Source organism: Vespa crabro, chromosome 9, assembly GCF_910589235.1.
Source record: "Vespa crabro chromosome 9, iyVesCrab1.2, whole genome shotgun sequence".
Taxonomy (NCBI): Eukaryota; Metazoa; Arthropoda; class Insecta; order Hymenoptera; family Vespidae; genus Vespa; species Vespa crabro.
The window spans coordinates 8,350,175-8,371,836 of NC_060963.1; the positions used below are offsets into that span (position 1 = coordinate 8,350,175).

The 21,662-nt window shown below is 33.5% G+C and overlaps 3 protein-coding genes and 1 long non-coding RNA gene across 7 annotated transcripts; 2 read left to right on the top strand and 2 right to left on the bottom strand.

Moving 5' to 3' along the window:
* Positions 1-12: 12 nt before the first annotated feature.
* On the bottom strand, positions 13-9,571 carry LOC124427180 (fibrillin-1-like). Its single transcript, XM_046969786.1, has 19 exons — positions 8,633-9,571; positions 7,336-7,638; positions 6,969-7,256; positions 6,741-6,888; positions 6,458-6,678; positions 6,052-6,207; positions 5,741-5,893; positions 5,531-5,668; positions 4,962-5,232; positions 4,674-4,879; positions 4,253-4,584; positions 3,600-4,180; positions 3,424-3,518; positions 2,655-2,995; positions 2,145-2,572; positions 1,744-2,074; positions 1,419-1,671; positions 796-925; positions 13-619 (listed from the first exon to the last, which is right to left on the bottom strand). Exons 1-19 carry the CDS (start codon positions 8,718-8,720, stop codon positions 211-213), a joined length of 4,872 nt encoding a protein of 1,623 aa, XP_046825742.1. The 5' UTR covers positions 8,721-9,571; the 3' UTR covers positions 13-210.
* Positions 7,646-8,827, top strand: LOC124427184. Its single transcript, XR_006942909.1, has 2 exons — positions 7,646-8,509; positions 8,609-8,827. It is a non-coding gene; the product is annotated as an uncharacterized LOC124427184 (long non-coding RNA).
* Positions 9,572-10,390: 819 nt separating the features above from the next.
* LOC124427183 (protein SET) lies at positions 10,391-13,429 on the bottom strand. 3 transcript variants are annotated; one of them, XM_046969790.1, is made up of 5 exons: positions 13,040-13,429; positions 12,470-12,659; positions 12,146-12,342; positions 11,789-12,065; positions 10,391-11,713 (listed from the first exon to the last, which is right to left on the bottom strand). In XM_046969790.1, exons 1-5 carry the CDS (start codon positions 13,295-13,297, stop codon positions 11,688-11,690), a joined length of 948 nt encoding a protein of 315 aa, XP_046825746.1. In that variant the 5' UTR covers positions 13,298-13,429; the 3' UTR covers positions 10,391-11,687. The 3 variants fall into 3 exon arrangements, with proteins under 3 accessions (XP_046825746.1, XP_046825745.1, XP_046825747.1); XM_046969789.1 differs by having other exon boundaries at positions 12,146-12,351; positions 13,040-13,428; XM_046969791.1 differs by having other exon boundaries at positions 11,801-12,065; positions 12,146-12,351; positions 13,040-13,423.
* An 860-nt stretch (positions 13,430-14,289) lies between these two features.
* Positions 14,290-19,776, top strand: LOC124427181. Of its 2 annotated transcripts, XM_046969788.1 has the most exons (6): positions 14,290-14,723; positions 15,073-15,140; positions 15,209-16,186; positions 16,340-16,669; positions 16,770-19,233; positions 19,466-19,776. In XM_046969788.1, exons 1-5 carry the CDS (start codon positions 14,312-14,314, stop codon positions 19,227-19,229), a joined length of 4,248 nt encoding a protein of 1,415 aa, XP_046825744.1. In that variant the 5' UTR covers positions 14,290-14,311; the 3' UTR covers positions 19,230-19,233; positions 19,466-19,776. The 2 variants fall into 2 exon arrangements, with proteins under 2 accessions (XP_046825744.1, XP_046825743.1); XM_046969787.1 differs by having other exon boundaries at positions 16,770-19,776.
* The last annotated feature ends 1,886 nt before the right edge of the window (positions 19,777-21,662 follow it).

Below are 21,662 nucleotides of genomic sequence, written 5' to 3' on the forward strand. Positions count from 1 at the left end.
GTACATGAGGTATATTGGAATATAAATTTTCTCGTCTCTTTTATTTATTTCTTTACTTTCTCTTTTGCGTACTTACATAGCTATCAACAATTTCATGCGCTTTTTTCAGTAAAATCAATTTTTTTGAGAAGTTTGTGTGTTCATAATATCGAAAAAAGAAGCATATATAAAATCAAAAAAAAAAACAAAATCTTTAACGTTTATGATTGTTTAGAATTCGTATTGTGACACATATATAATGAGTTTGGCTACTACGCTACCAGCGAAAAGCGAATGGTGATAGATCTCCATACTAAGATTAAGCTCGATCTCCTGCGGTCCTTGGATGCTACGAGTCATCACTATAACGGCTTGATTAATTGAAGGCCTTTTCAGGGCAAAGCAAGATTCGGTGGCACGAGTTATACCAGGTGGTGCGCGTACTTCTAGAAGGGCCATAGTGAATTGTATATTGGATCCTGGTAGGTGAGTTCCCCGCATAGTAAAGAGCTCAATATTACCACTTGGCGGTAATGGTAACATGCTCACGAAGGTGATGTAATTGTAAGAATAATGAGAAGGCATTCGGAAACAAGCATAATCATTGCTTTGACAAAATCTGGATTCACGAACGCAGCGACTGAAATATGAGATTTTTATCTTTATTTGTATATATCTAATGATTTGTAAATATCTTCGAAATTAATCCATAATAGACCGAATATTTACATTTATATAAAATTCGTGATAAAATAATTAATTTGATTAATTTGTTGAAAATATTTTAGTAAAAACAAATTTAATTTTTTTTCTTACTTTTGTTTCTCGTTATCTTTGACGTATCCTGTAGGACAATCGATCTTATTACACCTAAAGCCACCTCGCGTATTTTGACACATCTCATTGGGATCTTTGCAACCTGGTCCGATGGAACACTCATCGATGTCTAGAAAAAACGATAGAAGAAATAAATTAATGCGATTAAGGGATAAGCAAAGCGTTGAAGACTGACAACGTGATTGTATGACGCGATTGTATGACACATAACGTCGCGTGGGTAGTATAATCACACTCTCTTTCTCTTTTTCTTCGTCGTGATTCGAATGACGCTCCAGTTCTTCCGTTTATAGGTCAAGTACAATTCGCGTCGCCTACTTGCGAAGTTGAGAAATTGTTGTTAGTGGTTAATCAAATGTATACGAGACATTTAAGCAACACGACTCCTTCAACTGTTTCAAACTTCGTTATATTCTTGAAAAAAGTCATATTGTGTGACAATTTGACATCCGACGACTCGTTAACTCTGATTTAATCGACATGTTCCATCTTAGAACGAGCCTTTTATTAAATGTTCTGTATCGAATACTTTAAACGACATTTTATGTTCCATACGTTAAGTTCTCTTTATGTAAATAAAAGGCACAACATTTTTTTCTTACCTTGGCACGCTCGACCATCGGTGCCGAGTTTATAACCATCGGGACATTTACAAGCGTAGCTACCTGGCGTATTCTCGCATATACCAACACAAAGATTATTTTCCTTGAACTCTTCACACTCGTCTATATCGGTGCAGGAACGATTGTCCGCATTTAATCTGAAACCTGGTTTGCAGCCACATCTATAGCTACCCCAAACGTTCATACAATAATGCTGACATAATCCTGGAGTTCGTTGACATTCATTGACATCCTGGAAAGTTGACATTCGCTGAGAAAAACAAGTAAATCATAAGGAAACACGAAGAAAGATCAAGAAAATCACCTGACACATTCCACCAGGTATACCGACAATGTTCTCAAATCCTGTATCACAAGAACATCGATACGAACCAACAGTGTTCTCACAACGACTATTCAAGCCACATATACCACTCCCATAAATACTACATTCGTCAATATCAACACAATCTTTATTGGGACCATCGATATGTCCAGGTGGACATTTGCAAACGTATCCACCTTGCCTATTCTCGCAGATCTGTTCAGGTGAACATTCGTGACTATTATCAGCACATTCGTCTATATCTATGCAGTGCTGACCAGTCGTAGAATCCAAAGTGAATCCATTACCACAGATTACTCTCGACATACACCTTAAAATGATATTTACTATTTAATGATTGAACAAAAAAATTAATCGTTTAAAACAAACCAGATCTTTACTTGTACGAGCCAATAGTGTTGACGCAACGTTGCATGGTCCTACCACAAGGATTCGGCACTCTCTGACATTCATCGATATCTATACACTTATTTCCAGAAGATTCGAAACCACGTGGACAATTAACAGGTGGAACGTTAGGAGTCACAGAAAATGGTGTCATTGTCGTAGTAGTTGTCGAAGTCGTCGTAGCGACAAGAGCCTGAGGAGTTGTTACTCGTAGATTCCGATCGCAACGATAAGAACCAAGAGTGTTTCGACAGTGATAACCTTCACTGCAATCGTGTGTACCAAGAAGACATTCGTCATCGTCCTCACATATTTCAGTCGCTGCATTTAGAGTATAACCGGTACCGCAGGGTAAGAAACGTGTACAAATGTAGCTACCTATGGTATTATCGCAACGTTGAGTTGGTAGACAATCGTTTTCCTTAAATTCACGATTAAAAATACATTTCATTTCTTCGAATTAACATTTTTATCTTTGTAAAGTTAGAATTCAAAATACTTACCTTTAATTGACATTCGTTAATATCAACGCAAGCTTGTGTAAGATTTTCACGTCTGAATCCGGTTCTACAATTACAAGTATAACTTCCCATAGTGTTAATACATTGTTCGTTACTACTACAAACATCCTCGATCTCGCGACACTCATCGATATCGACGCAACCACGATTTCTTACGAATTTTGTACCCTTTAAACATTTTTGATCGGCTGACGGAGTCATTGGAGTCGTAGGTGGCTTCCTGGTTATCGGAATTGGTGCTTTGGCACAACTATAACCACCTGGTTGATTGTAACAAATCTCTTCGCCACAGCTATCCAATCCTTCGGCACATTCATCGATGTCTTTTTCAAAAACAAACGATTGTATATATTTTTATCTCATAGATTTAACAAATTTGATTTAATAATATTATGTTATATTAATTATATCAATTTGACAACACATACAACATTGTTCGACATGCAATAGAAACGTTGGACAATGCAACGAATTTTAAAAATAGATTTTGTGAAAAACGAGAATTTCAACATGCATACATATACATAATAGTCGTGTGAGTTAGTCTACAATGTTATGGTTTAAACAAAATTATTACCAACTATTCAACCGCAAAATACATTGTTGCGATCATACGACATATCTTCCAAAATTCTGCAAATGTTAGAATTCTACAAAAATTTATATTTAAATCTTCCAAATAGAGTTTATATAATTTTTCTATTAGAATACTGCAGTTGTTTTAACTATTTTGTAAGTATTATTCGAATACCTGTGCATTTTCTCAATCTTGAATTATATCGAAATCCAGAAGGACAAGCCGGTCGTTGACGTTGATGTTGTTCAGGTATTGGTAGTTGTTCGCACCTAAAAAATGTACAGAATAGTTATAATAGACGTTACAAGTTCTTAATAAGAAAATATACAATTTACAAAAATATAGCTTACCTGTAAGTACCTGGTAGATTGATGCATCTTTGTAAAAGTCTAGCATCACAGCTATGTTCACCGTTTAAGCATTCGTCCACATCCTCGCAACGTCTGCTCTGCAAAGAATATTTATAACCCGATGAACAGGAAGGCAAACGTGTTAGACATTCATAGCTGCCTTCTTTGTTAACACAATACTGATGAAATTGTAAACGACAATCGTGAAGATTTTCAGAACATTCGTCGATATCAACGCAGGTTCCATTAAAGGCACGTTTGAATCCACTTCGACAAAGTGGTATTAACTGGCAATGATAGGAACCATTGGTGTTAACGCATTGATGGGTCATTTGTGGACAATCGTGTCTACCCAAAAGACACTCGTCCACGTCCTGACAACTCTTCGTCGTCGTGCTGAAGAACCATCCAATGCTGCAAAGCGGAGAACATTCATAACCACCGAGAGTATTGCGACATCGTTCGTGATCTCGACAACCTGGTCCTGTTACACATTCATCTATGTCAATGCATTGTCCTGTTGCAGGATTCCTTCTGTATCCCAATGCACATGGTTCCACACTCCACTGACGATCGTCGATCTACGTAAAGATATGTTTAAAGAAAAAAAAGCAAATTTAGATCTTATCAGGTGGCAGGTGAACGAAATGTACTTGTATCCTATTCGCACGAGAATCAATCATTGTCCTTAAAGTAGTCCAGTCTGCAATACTTGTTCTGGTCGTTGTCGTGCTCGTAGTAGTACTCAACGTTTGACAAACGTAAGAGCCATTGGTATTACGACAAACTTGAGAATTCTTGCAGGTGTGCAAACCAAGTGAACATTCGTCTATGTCTCGGCAATCCTCTTTTCCGTTAGATCCAGGCTTTTTGTACGGCTTAAATCCTGGCAGACAGGCTGAATAACATTCGTAAGTACCCAAAGAATTCACGCAACGTTCTCCTACACGGCATACCGCTATCCCACTAATACATTCATCTACGTCTAGTAGAAATACATGAGAAACGGAGACGATCAAATATAACGAAGCAATTTGTAATAAATATTTTTTTACATATTATATAGCATCTCACCAATGCATAATCTACTTTTTGAATCGAACTTATATCCAGAATCACATGATAAGTTGTTCATTTCATTCATCGTCATAGGTATCGTCGTTTGAATTCCTGTTTTGTTATCCCTACTATATAAAATTATATTTCTCTCTTTTTTTTGTTGTTGCTGTTCTTCTTCATTATCATTTACATTCCCGTCAGTATATACTAACAGTTCGCACCTAATAAAATTCATTATATTCACTTGTATGATTCATATATACAAATCACCAAATTATGTATATTTTCTATAAAATCGTATACCTGTAACTACCGATCACATTGAGACATCGCTCGTCCGATTCACAAATATGAAGCTGTTCAGTACATTCGTTAATATCAATGCAATTTTCCGTGAGATTTTGTGATGGTTTAAAACCAGGTAGACAATCAACATTCCACGCAGTTTTATTCAATAGAGAACCAAAAGAAATAAAGTCCTTTGATCTGGTACATTCGTAACCACCGATTGTATTAACGCATTGTGTTCCAGGTTCGGGACAAGGCATAATGGTTTCAGTGCATTCATTCAAATCTAAATAATATTAAAAGAAATGAACTTTTCAATATCGAAGAAAATTTGTAATAACATTTTCAAGAAAAAAGAAAGAAAGAATAGGATCTTTTTATTGGATTTATCATATAAACTAAATGTTAATAATTGTTACCTCGCATGCATCGAAAACCAAACTGAAAGGGTCGACATGCTGATATAGAGAATAAAAAAACGAAATTGCGTGTATATTTCTATGGGACAGTAAAGAAAAATAAATCGATAAAAATTAAATAATTCTAATCGAAAAGATTAAAATAAGTTACATTATAACACTAACCAATACAATTTCCAAAATTAATGCTATAAACGAATCCCTTGTGACACTTAATATCACACTCATAAGCTCCAGCAATATTTCTACACTTTTCTGTCTCTTCCAAACAACTATGTATCCCTTCAGCACATTCATCTACGTCTAATCAAAAAATAGGAAAGTTGTTGTATGAAGTCTTCGTCATTAGATGACTTCGTTAATTATTTTATGTACCTTTGCATGTCTGAGATGTCTTGTCGAATTTAAATCCCGCAGGACATGACTTCGTACCTACCATTTTAAGACAAGAAAAACTACCTTGTGTGTTTACACAAAAATGTGTACTTTCCGTACATACATTTGGTGATACGACGCATTCATCGATATCTAAAAAATATCCTTTCGTATATTTTTTTTTTATTTAATCAATGAATATTTTCTTATTTCAATACGAAGCATTCATCATACATATTTAAAACGATCTCTGAATATAAAAGTATTGATAAATAACAAAAGTATCTCTTATATTTTAAATGGAGATATACCTGTGCAAACTTTAGTCCGAGCATCCCTTTGATATCCAGGCGGACAAGCTTCGTAGACTGCATTTTTTTGTGTTTTTATGATGCATCTGAATGATCCTATGGTATTTTCACATCGTCCTGGACACTGAACTTTTCTTTCCAAGCATTCGTTTATATCTAAATGCGAGATGATATCAAGACAAAAGCACGAAATTATGATAAAATCGAGTTCAATGTAATGCATTGTGCACAAAGACAATAAGCGAATAACAAATTGACTAGAATGAAAAAGCGGGAGCAAAAGCAAGATAAAGATCTCGCGTTACCAAGCTTACGGTCGTCACCATTTGTTACCGTTACATTCTTTTACCTTTCATACATTTAATTTGTTTATAGAGCTTCTCAAGAGTTCTACATGAATACATACCATTGCAAACCTGTAAAGTAGAATTATAGCGATAACCAGCAGGACAGAGAGGTAATAATGCGTCATCCTCGTCAGTTTCAGTCGATCCAGTACTATTCGTTGTTGACTTTAAAATACAGGAACGTTTGTCATCAGCCAATTCGAATCCAAGATTGCAACTGCAACGGACTGCTACACCAGTGTCCGTACATCGTTGCTCGCAAGGATTGGTGGACTTACATCTAGAAGAACATTTAATGTTTCGTATAAAAAATACTAATCGTTGTTTATGCAATAATCGTACCTATCGGTCAATAGATCTTGTCTACAAGTTTTTTCATCTTCCAGAAGAGTAAATCCTTCGCGACAAGCGCAATAATAAGATCCTGGAGTTGGTATGCATATATCAGTACAGAGAAGACCTTTCATCAGTTGACAAATATCATCCAACGCTATAGAAAAAATTGTTCTATCGTAAAAAATCATGATGAAAATTTGTTTCTAGCTTCTTATCCTTGATCTTATCACTTACGAGGAGTAGGAATTGTCGTCGAATCAGTCGAGAAAGGAGAAGAAGGTAAGGACGAAGAGGAAGAAGACGATTCCGAAGATGGAGACGTCATTAAAGAAGCGGATATAGAAGTCTCAGATTCGGTTTCCGTATTACTATTGGATGAAAGTGTAGAATATGTAGCATCCGTAACCAATGTAGTATTCGGTAATGCTTCGTAACAACATTGTAAAAACGCAGGATCCCATGGGATTCCAAAAGTAAATGTTTTGAATGAGCAACCTTGGCCCATAGAACCGGCAAGTATTCCTAAAATATCGGAAATCATACATATTTTATGATTCCTAGTAAAAATAAATTTCGGGCATTTCTAGCAAATGTTTAGTACCGAGCTTGCAACCCTCGCAACAATCACGATGATAATCTCCTCGTCTCGGTATTTTCACGCTGGTGCTCGTAACGCAGGCCAAGCCATTTCGAGCATCAGCTTTTCCTTTTTCACACTGTTGATCATGATAAGTTCGTACGCAACAAATATCCACAGCTTCTAAACAGAGACCCTGTTCGACTCTAGGCACCCCACTAACCGGTCCAGTAAATTTCTCGCATTTAAGTCCTTCCATTGCCCATGAAGTACCAAGGCCACAACATTTTTCAAATTGTGCTTCTATTCTAGCTTCGACTATAATCCCTAAAAGGGAGAAACAGTGAATTCTATTACCTAACTATTTGTTTTTATCATTTTATCTTGTCTTAGATTTTGCTAGTGTTTTTCTTTTTTGTTTTTCACAGAACAAACACAAGCAAAGACAAGAATCGTTGATCTAGTATCAAAAGCAAGTTATCTCTTATTTGCATTTTATTTCTCTACGTATTTTCATTGAGGTATTCGCGATCTAGAATGAGCAGGAAATAGGTAAGGGAACGAAAATACGAATCATTGCGCGCGAATAAGAAAAACTATTGTTTGAATAACGTGATAAGAAGAAAACTATGCTAATTAGAAGAGTATCGTTCATAGAAACCATCTTGTTGAACAAACATAAGAAAACTGCGCAAGTTAAAAAAATATCGTTCATAGAAATCATCTGTTGAGCAAATATAATATTTCATGAAGTACCTAGAAACCAAGTGATTAACAGCTTCAACATTTAATGTAATATTGTTTGACAAGTTACTTCATCATCCTCGACTATTCTTATCAATGATATCAGAATACGTATAAACAAATTTTTTATTCGACAATGTATGACTTATGTATATATAGGTGTATTGAGAAAATTCTCAAATAAATTCAATAGGATCTTTAATGGATCAGATCGCGTCTCGTTGATATGCATCACGCTTAACGCTTGTGAATTTATCGAAGTCAATTCAGAGACGAGCGTAGCCCGCGTACACAAATAGGGCTAGGTCACGATGGCTAATGGAATGATTCGTTTAAGACAATCGCACGCGTTTATCCAACAACGACGGCTCAACGAAACGATGAAGTTCAACGCGAAGGAGAGAATAATAATAAAACATAAGAAACTAATCGAGAGAATCTTCATCCTCCAACGGTAACATTACAATATTTTTACAATCTACCTTCCGTTATGTGATTGCAAGAAATTATAGAAAATTAATCAATATATGTGTTGTTAACAATTTTCTTTAAGAAATGCCGAAAAAGAAAGAGTTACCTCCCCTCTGCAATAGTAGCAACTGCTCCAGCTGGACGATCAGAAGAAAGATAAAGCAGCCGTAGAATTCGAAACTTTTTCGCGTCATCTTCTTGCACCGGAATCTTTTTTTCCGTATGTTAAAAAAATCGTATTGTTTTCGTGCTATCGAAACTCGCGATCTATAGATCGATTCTTTTTTCTTTCTTTCTCTTTCTTTCTTTCTTTCTCTCCAAGAGAGAAAAAATCTTTTTAAAGAGAAGAACGCACTGCACTTCGGTCGAGCGCTTGGCTTGCATTGGAGCTCTCGGATCTCAGTCGCTTCGGTTTTGTCATCTGCACCTTTGTAACGCGTCTCTCCCTCGTAAAAGATCTTACCATCTCTCCCCACCCCCTTTCTCGCTCTCTCTCTCTCTCTGTTCTCATCATTACCCCCACCCCTAGTATTTTACTTTAATCCATCTCTCTTTCTCACAAGGCACGCGTGATGATTCGTAAGGATTCATGATAGAATCCAAGGAACGTTCTATCCTTGTCTTTCCTAGTTCTTCTCGTAGTTTCTTCTTCTCCTTCGTCTTTTTAATCTTCCGTGGCATGTGATCTCTTTTCCCATTACCGACCGACACAAAGCTCCTTTTTTGTCGCGGCTTCCTCTTTCTTACTCTAGCGCACAGTGCTAGCCTTGTTGATCACGCGAATTTCCGTATCACCCGCAGGGTATAGGACAACTCTACCCTATTATCGAGTTCGAAAAGATTCAGCAATACCGGACTTCTCTTTCCTACTTCTTCTTTTACCAGCATCGTTTCTTCTTCCTCATCCTTTTCATCTGTTGCTTCTTCTTTTTTTTATTCGACCCTTCCTACTATCGTTCTTCTTCCTCTAATACTTCCATCAAAAAATCGGTAATGCTGACTCTCGTTCAAGTAGGATCATTGATTTTCTTATTTCAAATATTTTTCACGCGTTTTATATACTATTTTAATATTTACAAGTGTTTATTTTATTATTATAATTTTACAGATTGTAATTTGAATGAAACAATCAATCTGTTAATATCTGTATCATGAAAATGATCAATTTAATTCGTGCCGCAAGGTCATTTTTGTCAATGGTAGGTACTTAAAGTATTTCGTCGCTCTTAATCAAGAATATCATTAAACGGTTCATTATCGAATGTAATTATCGATCATTGTTAAAATTATGTAATTATTTATGTAAAGGATAAAAAATTACTTATACGTAATGATGAATGTAAAAAAAAAATTTTCATCACAACATCCTCAACTCGATGGATTAGATCCCGTATAAGGGATAGGAAATTTGGTCACATGTGCCATATGTGACGGTATGACGCTTCACTATGAGAACGAGGAAGATCATCGTCGTGAAAATACATAACGAGATTAGTATGGCTCTCGTAATACGCGTGATACCGTAACGATCGAATAATATCCGGGTTACAGTGTCGCTCGTTGTAAAAAAGTTATCCATATTTTTGTCAGTCGAAAACGTTTCATAGTCGGAACGTGCCACGTTCTTCCTTCAAACTTCATCTGCGTCTTAGGCGTCGTTTTTGAACCCGAAGTGCTCTTTTTTGTTTCATCTTCCAAACGGCACATGTTTGTGGCCTGTTTGCATTTAAAAAGAACAAGAAAAGAGAACGAATACTTAAGCAACTATGATATGACGATAGAATACTTGATATTCGAAATAAAATCAATATAAGATGATAGAAATTGGAAATATTAATTATAAAGGGCAAATAATGATGAAAAATATTTTATAAAAGTTTGTATTTATATCATAGCAAGGTTCGAGGGATGCTGCATATACTTAGTTAAAATGTTCAATTTATGATCATATCAAATTAGAAACTTTACATGGAATCGTCGGAATAAAAATGGATCAGTTTTGTTTGAATAGACTATTTACATTTTTAAAATCAATATATAATCAAGGCTATTCCAACAATTTGTCCATGCAACATAATGCCTTTAAAGAGATATCAATTGTGGTAGTTGAACCAATAACGCGAAGATCAATATAAAAGCATCAGGTTGAATAACAAAATTTCACATGAGTTTTGATGAAACGATAGATGTATGGCAATGAAGATTTTACTCTTGACTTTCAAATATTCTTGTTAACTTATATAATAAAATATAGCGTATTTTATTTTATATTAAAAAAATTATTATAAATAATACAAAATAAACAGGAAAAAGTGTATGTAACGGAAATAACGATACATTCTCAAGCTATATTTTATAGATCTTATTATGCTTATATTCTCTAAATATGAATATATAATGAAACACACGCAAACTAGAAACTTAATATTTTGTTCATCGTTAGTAGGATACTGAATAAAACAATTTTTTTTCCATATTTCAATGATTTATATAGTATTAAAAATATTATAAATATGATTACGTATTTATGAAAAAGAATAATATAGAAGCATTATTTTCTCGATTAAAACTTATGAAAGATAAAACCTTCATTGCATTTTACATCCATAGCTATATTTATTCTCGTCGTTCTCAAAAATGTTACCTGACATTTCTCATTGAAAGGTAATGTTCAGGAAATAGATTTTGATGGGAAATAGAACAAGTAGAACGCCTGCTTGACGCCTTCATTTACCTCTTATATATAACCTAACTTAATAATATAATGGTAATATTATAGACCCAAGCAGGTGTCCTCTGTTGTATATCTAATATTCGGGGAATGACTAGGCCATATGAATATAACTTAGGAATATCTAACACCCGACATTGTTTTGACATGGCGCATGGAGGGAACTCAAACTGCATTATTTCTAAGTCACTTTCGGTACACTACTAAGAGTGTCATATTGCTTAACGCACATACTTAAAGAGAACTTTTGTGCGCGAAATTAATTTCTCTATTTATATTTTTAAACATTTTTTTCCTAAGTTTTATTCATATGGCTTAATGTTTTTAGTTCGACAAACTTTCTTTGTTCTCGATCAATCGAGGATTCAAGTTCCTTGATGCTTTCACAATTTCAGCAATGACGACTGATTATAGAGTTCAAATTTTAATTCTATTCTGGTTCTTCTCCATCACCATCTAAAATGTTATATTTCTTTGAGCATTCCTGAAGATTATGGTAATAACAATAAATATAAAATGAACTATTCTAACTTTTAAAAATACCTTCACGATCCGCTTCATCATCTACAAGTAAATCATCCTCTTCATTTACACCATCATCTTCATCATGCACAGCCTCCTCTTCTTCATCTTCTTCATCTACGTCATCTTCAACTACTACTATGCTATCATCTCCCTCTTCTCCTTCACCTCCTTCATCGCCATCATCTCCACCACCATCTTCTTCTTCTTCTTCTTCCTCTGTTTCACAATCCTCGCCATCACCCTCAACACCATTTTCAATATCAATATCTGGAGCTAGATAATACTAAAACAATGAGAAAATAACAATACTTCTATATGTAATATAAATATCGCTTTTAATATTTGAATTCATATCAATTATACCTGCAAAGGATTAGGCCACATATCATCTTTGATTAATTCAGCTATTTCATCTGAACTAGGATCACCATGATCCGTGAACCAATCAAAGAATGATCTATGTTTGAGTGGCCTCTTACGACCCTTTAAAGGTGTTTTTGTTTTTGCACGTTTTGTTAAATCTGCTCCTTCTTTCCAACGAATAGGCGTACTTTGGGATGCTGGATCTCCTGCAAAACAGCAGGAGATTAATCACAACTAAGATACTTGAATTTCATATTACTATATTATATCCTAATAATATTTTGCAAAAAAGATAGAGATATATAAATTAAAAACTGTGCTCACCGGAAGAACCTAAATGAAACTCTTTAGTGAGAACCTCATTTTCAAAATATGGATTCTCATCAAAGTGAAAATTAATTCTATAACCAGATTTAATATCTTCAAATTCTTCAACCTCTAATTTATTCAAAAACCGTAGTGCATCTTCTTCATCTTCTTCCAATATTTCAGCTATTTCTTTGTTGTTTACAAACTATTTATAAAATAAGGAATAATAATATGCATTCGATATCTTATAGAAAATTTAGTATTAAACCTATTACGATAAATCATAGTAGCATATAAATGTAACTTAATAAATATAAAAAAAAAAATTATAGTAAGGAATAAATGCAATCGTTATGAAATAAGTAAAAATCATGGTATAAAGCAATTGCAAATTTGAGATTATAATAAAAAAAGGAAGCGTGTTCATTTTGATTATATCTACAGGTTATATACACTTTTGTAGGTACACAAGTGGGTAAGATGGCGGCTGGCGCCGGCGGACGCCGGCATCGCCGGGAAATGTCAAAACTATAAAGAGTTTTGTCATTTTTCTATCGCAAATAACGTTGGCATCATAAAGGATACAGCAGTGACCCAAAAGTTGGGTATCCTCTTGATAATATCGTTACGTTTTTGAAAGTAAGGTTTACGCAACTTATTGTACTTTTTCTCGACTTCGAGAATCTCGTCACTGGCCTTCTCGTTCAAGCCATCGATTTGATTCTGACATCCATCTATTTCTTCAAGTGTCTTCTGTATTTCAATGTCATAATCTCGAGCTTCGACTCCTTCACCCGAACCTGGATCTTCTATCTCCTTCGCCTTTTTACTCGCCGACGACATTGTTGAACGCGCGCTATTGTCACACCACTCCACCGCTCTCTTTATGTTTATTTCCCCTCGCACTTACCCCGAAGAATCACGAATTCGCGGCGGCGCGCAACATCATGCGAACAACCTTCGATCGTGGATCCAACGATGAATCTAGACAGGCATAACTCTCGCTTTTTTGTTCCAAGCAAAATGGCTATGCTTGTTTAATCTAGTGTAATCTAGTATAGTCTAGTGTAATCTTATTGAGATAGCCAATCAACACAAATTCTATACAAATTAATCTTTATTTTATATGGCTTTAATATTCATATCAATTAATACTTTATAATGTACTTATATAATTATTTTATTGTAATTGTATTGCAATCGATCATGAACAACTAGTTTAATTTAGCTAGATATCTTGAAAAGGTATATACAGGATAGTTTGATGTGCTTTATCTGTTGAGCATTTACCTTATATTAAATACTTAACAAAAATATACAATTTTTTTTCATATGTAAATAATATTGTATTATTTTTCTCTTTCAATACTAACCAACATACAATAATATAATCATAAATATAAAGTTTGAACTGGTTTAACCGACCGATAGCAATCATACAAATCAAGCCTTTATTATTTAAAAGAAAGAGATAAAGAGAGGGAATACCAAATCACGATTTAGAGAAAGTGTCGTCATACAGTAAATAGTTCATGATTAAACGCGTATATAAAATGATTACTTTAATCGATTCAATATAAATTAAACTTTAAAGATATTGAAGATCAAGCACGTGCTTCTTGATACTTATACTTATAATAATATCTTATAAAAAAATAAATTGATGATCGAAGATTATCGAAGGTTTCAATGAGTAAAAATGTCCTTCGATATTACCTATGATCTGATTGGCATACCCCCTTCTTTAACACACGTTTCGAACGAATAAAATTACGTAAGTTCGAAAGGCGGCTATAGATCAACCAATCAGACATCACGTAGTATCTTTGCGCCCAGGATATTGCTCAGAAAATCAAGATGGCATCCGAGAATGATACGGGTATCGTGTCAAATGAACGATGTGATGTAAATAATACGATTCAGCAAGTGTTTGAGCCGTTGAGAAGGGAAATATCGAGCGCGAAGGTGCTTGGAACACAGTGGAAGAACGTGAACAAAGAGGCAACCGATTGTTCCGGCGATATCGGTTTAAATTCGAACAGGACGCCCACGGTTTTCCCTACAGCGTCATCGTTCAACACAAACACCGACCGACATGAATTACAAAGAAACGCGAACACTTTGAGCTCTTCTGGTGATGTGCAAGAACGTGCGAATTATAAATTCATTATTAGTACGACTTTGCATAAATTACCTTCAAAGCCAGACAGTATGTCCACTCAGAGGAATGATCTAGACAGTGCTGCTTGTGTACCTGAGAAAACAGACGGTAATCATGTATATAGTGCTTTGAGCAATATCATATATACAGAGATCTGCATCTTTTCCATCTGTAGGATCTTTTTTATATTTATTTTTTATTATTATTTTTTCTTTGCATATATGAAACCAACATTTTGAACGAAGTATATCAACTAATAATTTTTTTTGATATATTTTTATGAAGCATATGCTGTATATCGTTATCGAAGTTCATTTAAAACTTATAGCCGAATACGTTTACCAAAATCGACTTGAAGTTTATTTATTCTTGTTCTTTTTAATCTTTGACCGATGTTATTATTTAGTTCTAAGTATATATAAGTTTCTGTGAATATTGTCTTTTATATTTGCTGTAGATAATCCAGATCAATGTAATAATGAATTATTGAGGACTACAAGAGAACCAGTGCAACATATTATTCATGTAAGTAATTGATTTTATAGTTTCGGAAAAAGAGTCTATTGTCTACATAAGTTTATTGTATTTATTAGACCGATTCCACATGTGGCAACAGTACATTATTATCTACCAGTATGCATGCATTACCAGCAAAATTAGAGGGATGTTTAAATTTCTCTAACAATACTCCTCAACTTGGAGAAAGCCCACAGAGTAATGGAGAAGTAATCAGTAGTCCTCGAAGTCCAGATTACCCTCCAAGGGTTTCAAATAGTCCAAATAGTCCAAATATAATGTTTCCTATTACTATGACATCAACACATACCGATTCTAATATTAATATAATGGATACAGCAAAATATGATGAAGAAAATACTGATACATCTACAAAAATTAGCACAGAGTTGCAGAGTTATCAGTGTTGTGGCAAATTGGAAATGAATGATTCAGAAAATTCTGTTTTACAAACAAAAATAAAACAGGAACATGATTCAACCGAAGAAAATATACAAGACACAACTAAAACAGAAGTAGTTGAACAAAAAGAAGAATCAGAAATTATTAAATCAAATTGGGGAAATGAGAGAATACCAATTACTGTGACAAATAAGACCGATAATAATACACATCAAAAATCTATAGAACCTATTAATACATCGTCTTCAAATTCACATTCAAAGGTGGATTCATCATCCAAAGATAAACGTAAAGAACATAGTGATAGAAGACACTGTTCAAGATGCTATAGAAGAAGTAAAATCAAACGGGCAAATGTTGGTGTCCAATGTAAACGTGATCGTAGTATACTTCCTTTAAATACTAAAACAATTTCTTTACCATTATCAAAATCTACTAGTGATAATCTGAGACTTAATTTACAAACAAAAAATTACAAGATGCTTAATAGTACAGGAGTAAAGAGTGAATTATTAGAAGGCTTAAAATATAAGAAATTTATTCATATAGAGACATACCCTAATGGTGGGGCAACTGTTGTGCATATGTTTCAAGATGAAATTGATACTTTATCCAGTGAACAAGTAGAAGAATTGGCACAAGAGTATTTTAAAGTATGTAATTCAGAATGTGAATGATTTCTTAATTACAATGATTATACTTTTGTTATATGCTTTTTAAATACAAGTATTGATATTTGAGAAATACGGACTGAAATCAATAATATAAAAGGTAAAATGTTTTCAAATCCTAATTATAATTCACAGGTAGTTTTTGGGGAAGATGAAAATGGTAATGCTCATCATGTTATGGGAATAGTACATAATGCAGCAGCATATCTTCCTGATCTTTTGGATTATATGGCAAATAATTATCCTACTTTAACAGTGAAGAATGGAGTATTAGGAAGAAGTAGTGATATTGAAACAACTACTATGGTACAGTACAAAGAGCAAGTTTGCAAAGCATACAGTAATGGAACAATACGATATGGACCTTTACATCAAATAAGTCTTGTGGGTACTGTCCATGAGGAGGTTGGAGGTTATTTTCCTGATCTTTTACAAAAATTAGAGGAGAATCCATTTTTGAAATTGGTAAGAACAAATAATAATATATATTAAAGCAACGAACGAATTAATTTTTATATAATTAGTATGTAATTATATAATTTTTATTGATTTACATTAATTTTAGACAATGCCATGGGGTCCACTATCAGTAGTAAAAATGGAAACTCCACAAGAATCAAATGATGGTCCTATTCTATGGATTAGGCCAGGGGAACAACTAGTTCCGACGGCAGATATAAATAAAAGTCCTTACAAAAGGCGTAGAACGGGAATAAATGAACTACGTAACTTACAATACTTACCACGACTTAGCGAAGCTCGAGAATACATGTTCGAAGATCGTACAAAAGCTCATGCCGATCATGTAGGTCATGGATTAGATAGGATGACTACAGCTGCTGTTGGAGTATTAAAAGCGGTGCATGGTGGTCAAGCATCAGAATATAATAGAGTTACGAAAGACGTTGTGGCATTTTACGCTGGTGATTTTCCAGAGTTAGTTGAAAAACTTCAACTAGACCTCCATGAACCACCAATATCTCAATGCGTACAATGGGTCGAAGATGCTAAGTTGAATCAATTAAGAAGACAAGGTATTCGTTATGCAAGGATAAATCTTTATGATAATGATATTTATTTTTTACCCCGTAACATTATTCATCAATTTAGAACTGTCTCAGCTGTTTCAAGCATCGCATGGCATGTTAGATTGAAACAATATTATCCAGAGTCACAACATAATTCAAGCATAAGACATAGTCGAGTTATTAATGAATCTACCCATCGTATTAAAGAAAAGAAACCATTAGAAACCGTTGGTATAGGAGATGAGCAGAAAGAAAATACTAATCGTCAACGATTAGAGCAAAAGCTTTATTCTGATTCTCTTGAAGAAAAAAAGGCTAAAGAAAGAGCTGCGGAGTATCAAGGAAATTTAAAAAAGTCAGATCAACATGGAAAACGAAAAGATGATCGTAAAAGTCGTGATCATGGTCGACATTCATCTGTTAAAAGAAAAGATTGCGAAGAAAATAATGATACGGCTACAAATCATTTTAATGACAGTAAAACTACAAAGAGTGGAGCTAGCGATCAAAAGTCTAGTAGCAGTAAAAGGGATGATAAAAGGTCTGATAAAAAACACGAGATACGACGTCGCAATAGTGACAAATCAAGTCACCATTCACATGGTAGCAGTAGTAGCAGTAACAATAGCAGCAAAAGTAATCATTCTGGAGAAAAGAAGAAATATGATTGTAATAGTCATAAATTAGATCATCATCGCAGTCATCATAGCAGATCAAGTGGTAATAATAATGTTTCGAGTAAAGAGACTATTTTAAATGTGATGGAAGAACGAACATCTATTAAATATAGTACAACAGGATCTCCTTTAAAAGACAGCAAAAGACATTTTAGTTCTTCAGAAATTTGTCCACCTGTATTAGAATCTTCTAATTCTGAAGTAATTGTTTTGGACAATGAAGTGTTAAATCAAAGACAGCTAATAGCTAAAACGTATGCAACTGAGGTTGTTGATAAGGCATTAGAAATCGCTATATACAAGTCTAAGACTGACGTTGATGAAGTTTGTCAATCTCTAAGGATTGGTGTAGCTGAAGCCTCAAAAGAAGTGCTAGATAAAATTAGAAAAGAAAGTTTTGAAATTGCCGAACAAAGGTTCAAAGATGATACTACAAAATTGGAAAGGTATTCTCAATTACTTGAAATGGAAACTGTATTAGCATTTACATCGAAAATGGAATGCGCAACAGAAAATGCTGTGAAAGCTTTAATTGAAATGGCCGAAGACGAAGCTAAGGAAAGAATAAAAAACGAGAAACCATCTGAGAGTTCTGCTGAAGATCATACCATCCCTGAAAACCAAATTCCCACTTTAACCAGTACAAGTTCTTGCTCTTCCGTTTCAATGACTACATCACCATTGATGGAAAGTGAAAAATACAGTAGTAGTAGTAGAATTAGCAATGTAGAAGAAAAATCCTTAAAATCATCCGATCATCACGTTTCTGTCGGAGAATCTAAACGAAAGTATAGAGATGAGAAAGATTCTAGAAGTCAAAGGCACAAAGAAAAAAGAGATCGTGACAAACGAGATCGTGATCGTAAAAAACATCGCCATCGAAGTCCACAAAGTAAATCTGAACATAAAATAAGTGAGACGATAAAGGAAAGTTCATCAAAGAATGTGACCTCATCGATTCGGGATGTTTCTAATTCTAATAAACCTGCAGATTCTACTGACGTTAAAGAAAGTGAAAAGAAATTAGAAAAACGAAAGGACAGTCATCACAGTCATGGAAAAGACGGACAAAAGAAATCATCCAGCAGCCGTTCGAGTAAAGACGATACAGGATCGAGTAATTCACATTCGACGAGTTCAAACCATAAACGCAAGTCAAGTTCGTGTTCAGAACATAAAGAACACAAGAAATTGTGTACAGAGAAAGAAACAATTTCACGAACATCTGAAACAAATATTAACCCTTCAGTTCCCACCACAACAATTGTGACAACACCAACTGAAACAACTTCTACGAACGTTGTTACATCAACGACATGAAAAGGTGAAAATTATTTTTAATGTGTAATACAGTCTATTTAAAAAGTTGACAGTTTATGTTAGCTTAGCTATGACTAATATAGAAATATGTGCACTTTTAATTGGATGAAGTGATATATCAAGAATGATGAAAGTTTATGCTTGATACACAAACTTCGATATTTAATTGTTAATTTGATTTGATGCACTTTCATCTTGAATGAAAAGATGATGTTACAGATCTAATTGATTTTCAGAGCTTACTGTTGAGAAGTCCAAATTGACGTCTGTATTGCAAAAGTTATTTTGCTATGAAAACTCTGAGTGTCTCACAAACTGAAAGTGAAGAATATAGTTGATAGATATTTATACTATAAGTGATCGATCAATGAGTGGTGTACAAATAGAACTTGTACAAATTCGTGGTTGGAAATTTTTTCCGATCAGCATAAAATTATTGTGCATTGTATATAGACCAAAAAATGCCCTATTGGGAAGATTGTGTCACAGCAAAGCTTGATTAAATTATTTATATATGTAGATATATAATATAGTATATGTTAAATTATTTATATTTTCATTATATCTTATGACAGTACAGAAAATTCTTAATTTGGACAACAAAGCTATCAATCATATTGTTTCCTTTTTTGTTCTTTTTTCTTTTTATCATAAATCGTACAAAATTACCATTTTTTAAATTCATACTGTAAAAAATAACATTTTTTTGTTTACCCTATTAATTAGGAATTCGAGATCGATAAAAAAGGAAGAAGAAATAACAGAATACTTTTAATATACGGATTATAGATTAAGTCGGAATCTATATATTATATTATTATTGGAGATATATATGATAAAACAGATATATGCACATGCTTTTCATATTTGTTTAGCAGTCACGATATGTCATAATGTGTTACTGTCTTAAAGCAATATATCTTCTTTTCGTTCCTTTACGAATATAAATACAATTTTATATGGATGATACGATGGAGTAGCAATAAAAATCTGAATATATTTTTGTTTGAAGCAAAAAGAAAAAAGCGTATCTTACTTTAAGTTGTAGATAGCAACATTATTTTCACATTATGAGAAATAGTATTATGGGTAACAACAGACGTACAAATTCTTTGCCTTTGAAGATATTACTTGTTTGGGACAGTGAAACATTGCAACAGATTGATCACAAATGTTAATAATATTTTCTCTATTTGAGTAAAATAACAATTGTTCTAAAATGAATGGTAACTATAGAAACGAGAGAGAGAGAGAGAGGGGGGGGGGGAGAGAGAGAGAGAGAGAATGAGAATGAGAATGAGAATGAGAATGAGAATGAGAATGAGAATGAGAATGAGAATGAGAATGAGAATGTTAGCAATACGACAGATACATGATGTCGTGTAATGCTAATGTAGATTTGTGTATATGAAATGTAATAGTACACAGAGTGTATAAAGCTTCTACGTATGTAACGATGTAACATCGTATATATTTTATATAATTTTTTATTTCATATACTATGATCGAAAATCTAGTTTAACAATATTTTTTCAGTTCTCCAATTGTTCAATTTGAAAATTAAGATTTATTATTATTATTATTATTATTATTATTATTATTATTATTATTATCATTATTATTATTATTATTATTATTAATATTATTATTATTAATATTATTATTATTATTACTATTTATCCAAAGCAGCACTTTTTATGTTATATACCTTCTCGAATATATTTTCTAAATATATTGCCTAAATTATAAATTTCTTATAAATGCAATCGCATCATAAATTCGTTATCAGACAGAACGGAGATTCATCTGTCCAATAGGGCTTTCATAATTACTCGGATCTGTATGAAAACTTATGAATAGATATATATTTAAGTTTTTCAAGCTTATATTTGTATACACATTTCTATTATACACACCTACTGTTTTAAAGTTTATAAAAAGATTATATCTGGGACAGTGAAAATCCCTCTTTTTATTACACTGTAAAAGAAAACAAAATTGAAAAAATACGTTTTAACAAAATAGTCATGCGTAATAAGATAGTAAACAATCATCGGATTTGTATACACAAGACCATAGATTAGGCAAGACTGAAAAAAATAGTAGCATCCAATAGAATAGAAAACTTCTTATATTAACTGAAATGTTTCTTTCTTTTTTCTTTTTTTCTTTTTCTTTTTTTCTTTTTCTTTTTAATAAGTACATACCTGATAGTATTACATAAATCTTCAATATAGATTTATGATGTGCTTCAATCGAGAATTCTAAAATGGAGAAATCTCTATGCAGCTAAAAAGAATCTTTTAACCCAAAGGATTTTTTTAATCTGGTCCACATACGCGTGATCATTGCAACAAATTTAGAAAAATAAATGACAGGAAGATAGTGAGATTCAAATGCGTTTTCTACCTATATTAATGAATGCGCTTAATT

What these genes read in the sequence shown, in the direction of transcription:
- LOC124427180 (XM_046969786.1), bottom strand. Translation starts at nt 8,720, where the DNA reads ATGACGCGAAAAAGTTTCGAATTCTACGGCTGCTTTATCTTTCTTCTG. An exon ending in AAAAAGTAGATTATGCATTG is followed by an intron (nt 4,585 to 4,673) that starts GTGAGATGCTAT and finishes TATTTCTACTAG; the next exon opens with ACGTAGATGAATGTATTAGT. An exon ending in AAAGATAACGAGAAACAAAA is followed by an intron (nt 620 to 795) that starts GTAAGAAAAAAA and finishes CTCATATTTCAG; the next exon opens with TCGCTGCGTTCGTGAATCCA.
- LOC124427183 (XM_046969789.1), bottom strand. Translation starts at nt 13,297, where the DNA reads ATGTCGTCGGCGAGTAAAAAGGCGAAGGAGATAGAAGATCCAGGTTCG. An exon ending in GTTTCATTTAGGTTCTTCCG is followed by an intron (nt 12,352 to 12,469) that starts GTGAGCACAGTT and finishes GCTGTTTTGCAG; the next exon opens with GAGATCCAGCATCCCAAAGT. An exon ending in TCGTGAAGGTATTTTTAAAA is followed by an intron (nt 11,714 to 11,788) that starts GTTAGAATAGTT and finishes ATAACATTTTAG; the next exon opens with ATGGTGATGGAGAAGAACCA.
- LOC124427181 (XM_046969787.1), top strand. Translation starts at nt 14,312, where the DNA reads ATGGCATCCGAGAATGATACGGGTATCGTGTCAAATGAACGATGTGAT. An exon ending in TGTACCTGAGAAAACAGACG is followed by an intron (nt 14,724 to 15,072) that starts GTAATCATGTAT and finishes TATTTGCTGTAG; the next exon opens with ATAATCCAGATCAATGTAAT. An exon ending in AGAATCCATTTTTGAAATTG is followed by an intron (nt 16,670 to 16,769) that starts GTAAGAACAAAT and finishes CATTAATTTTAG; the next exon opens with ACAATGCCATGGGGTCCACT.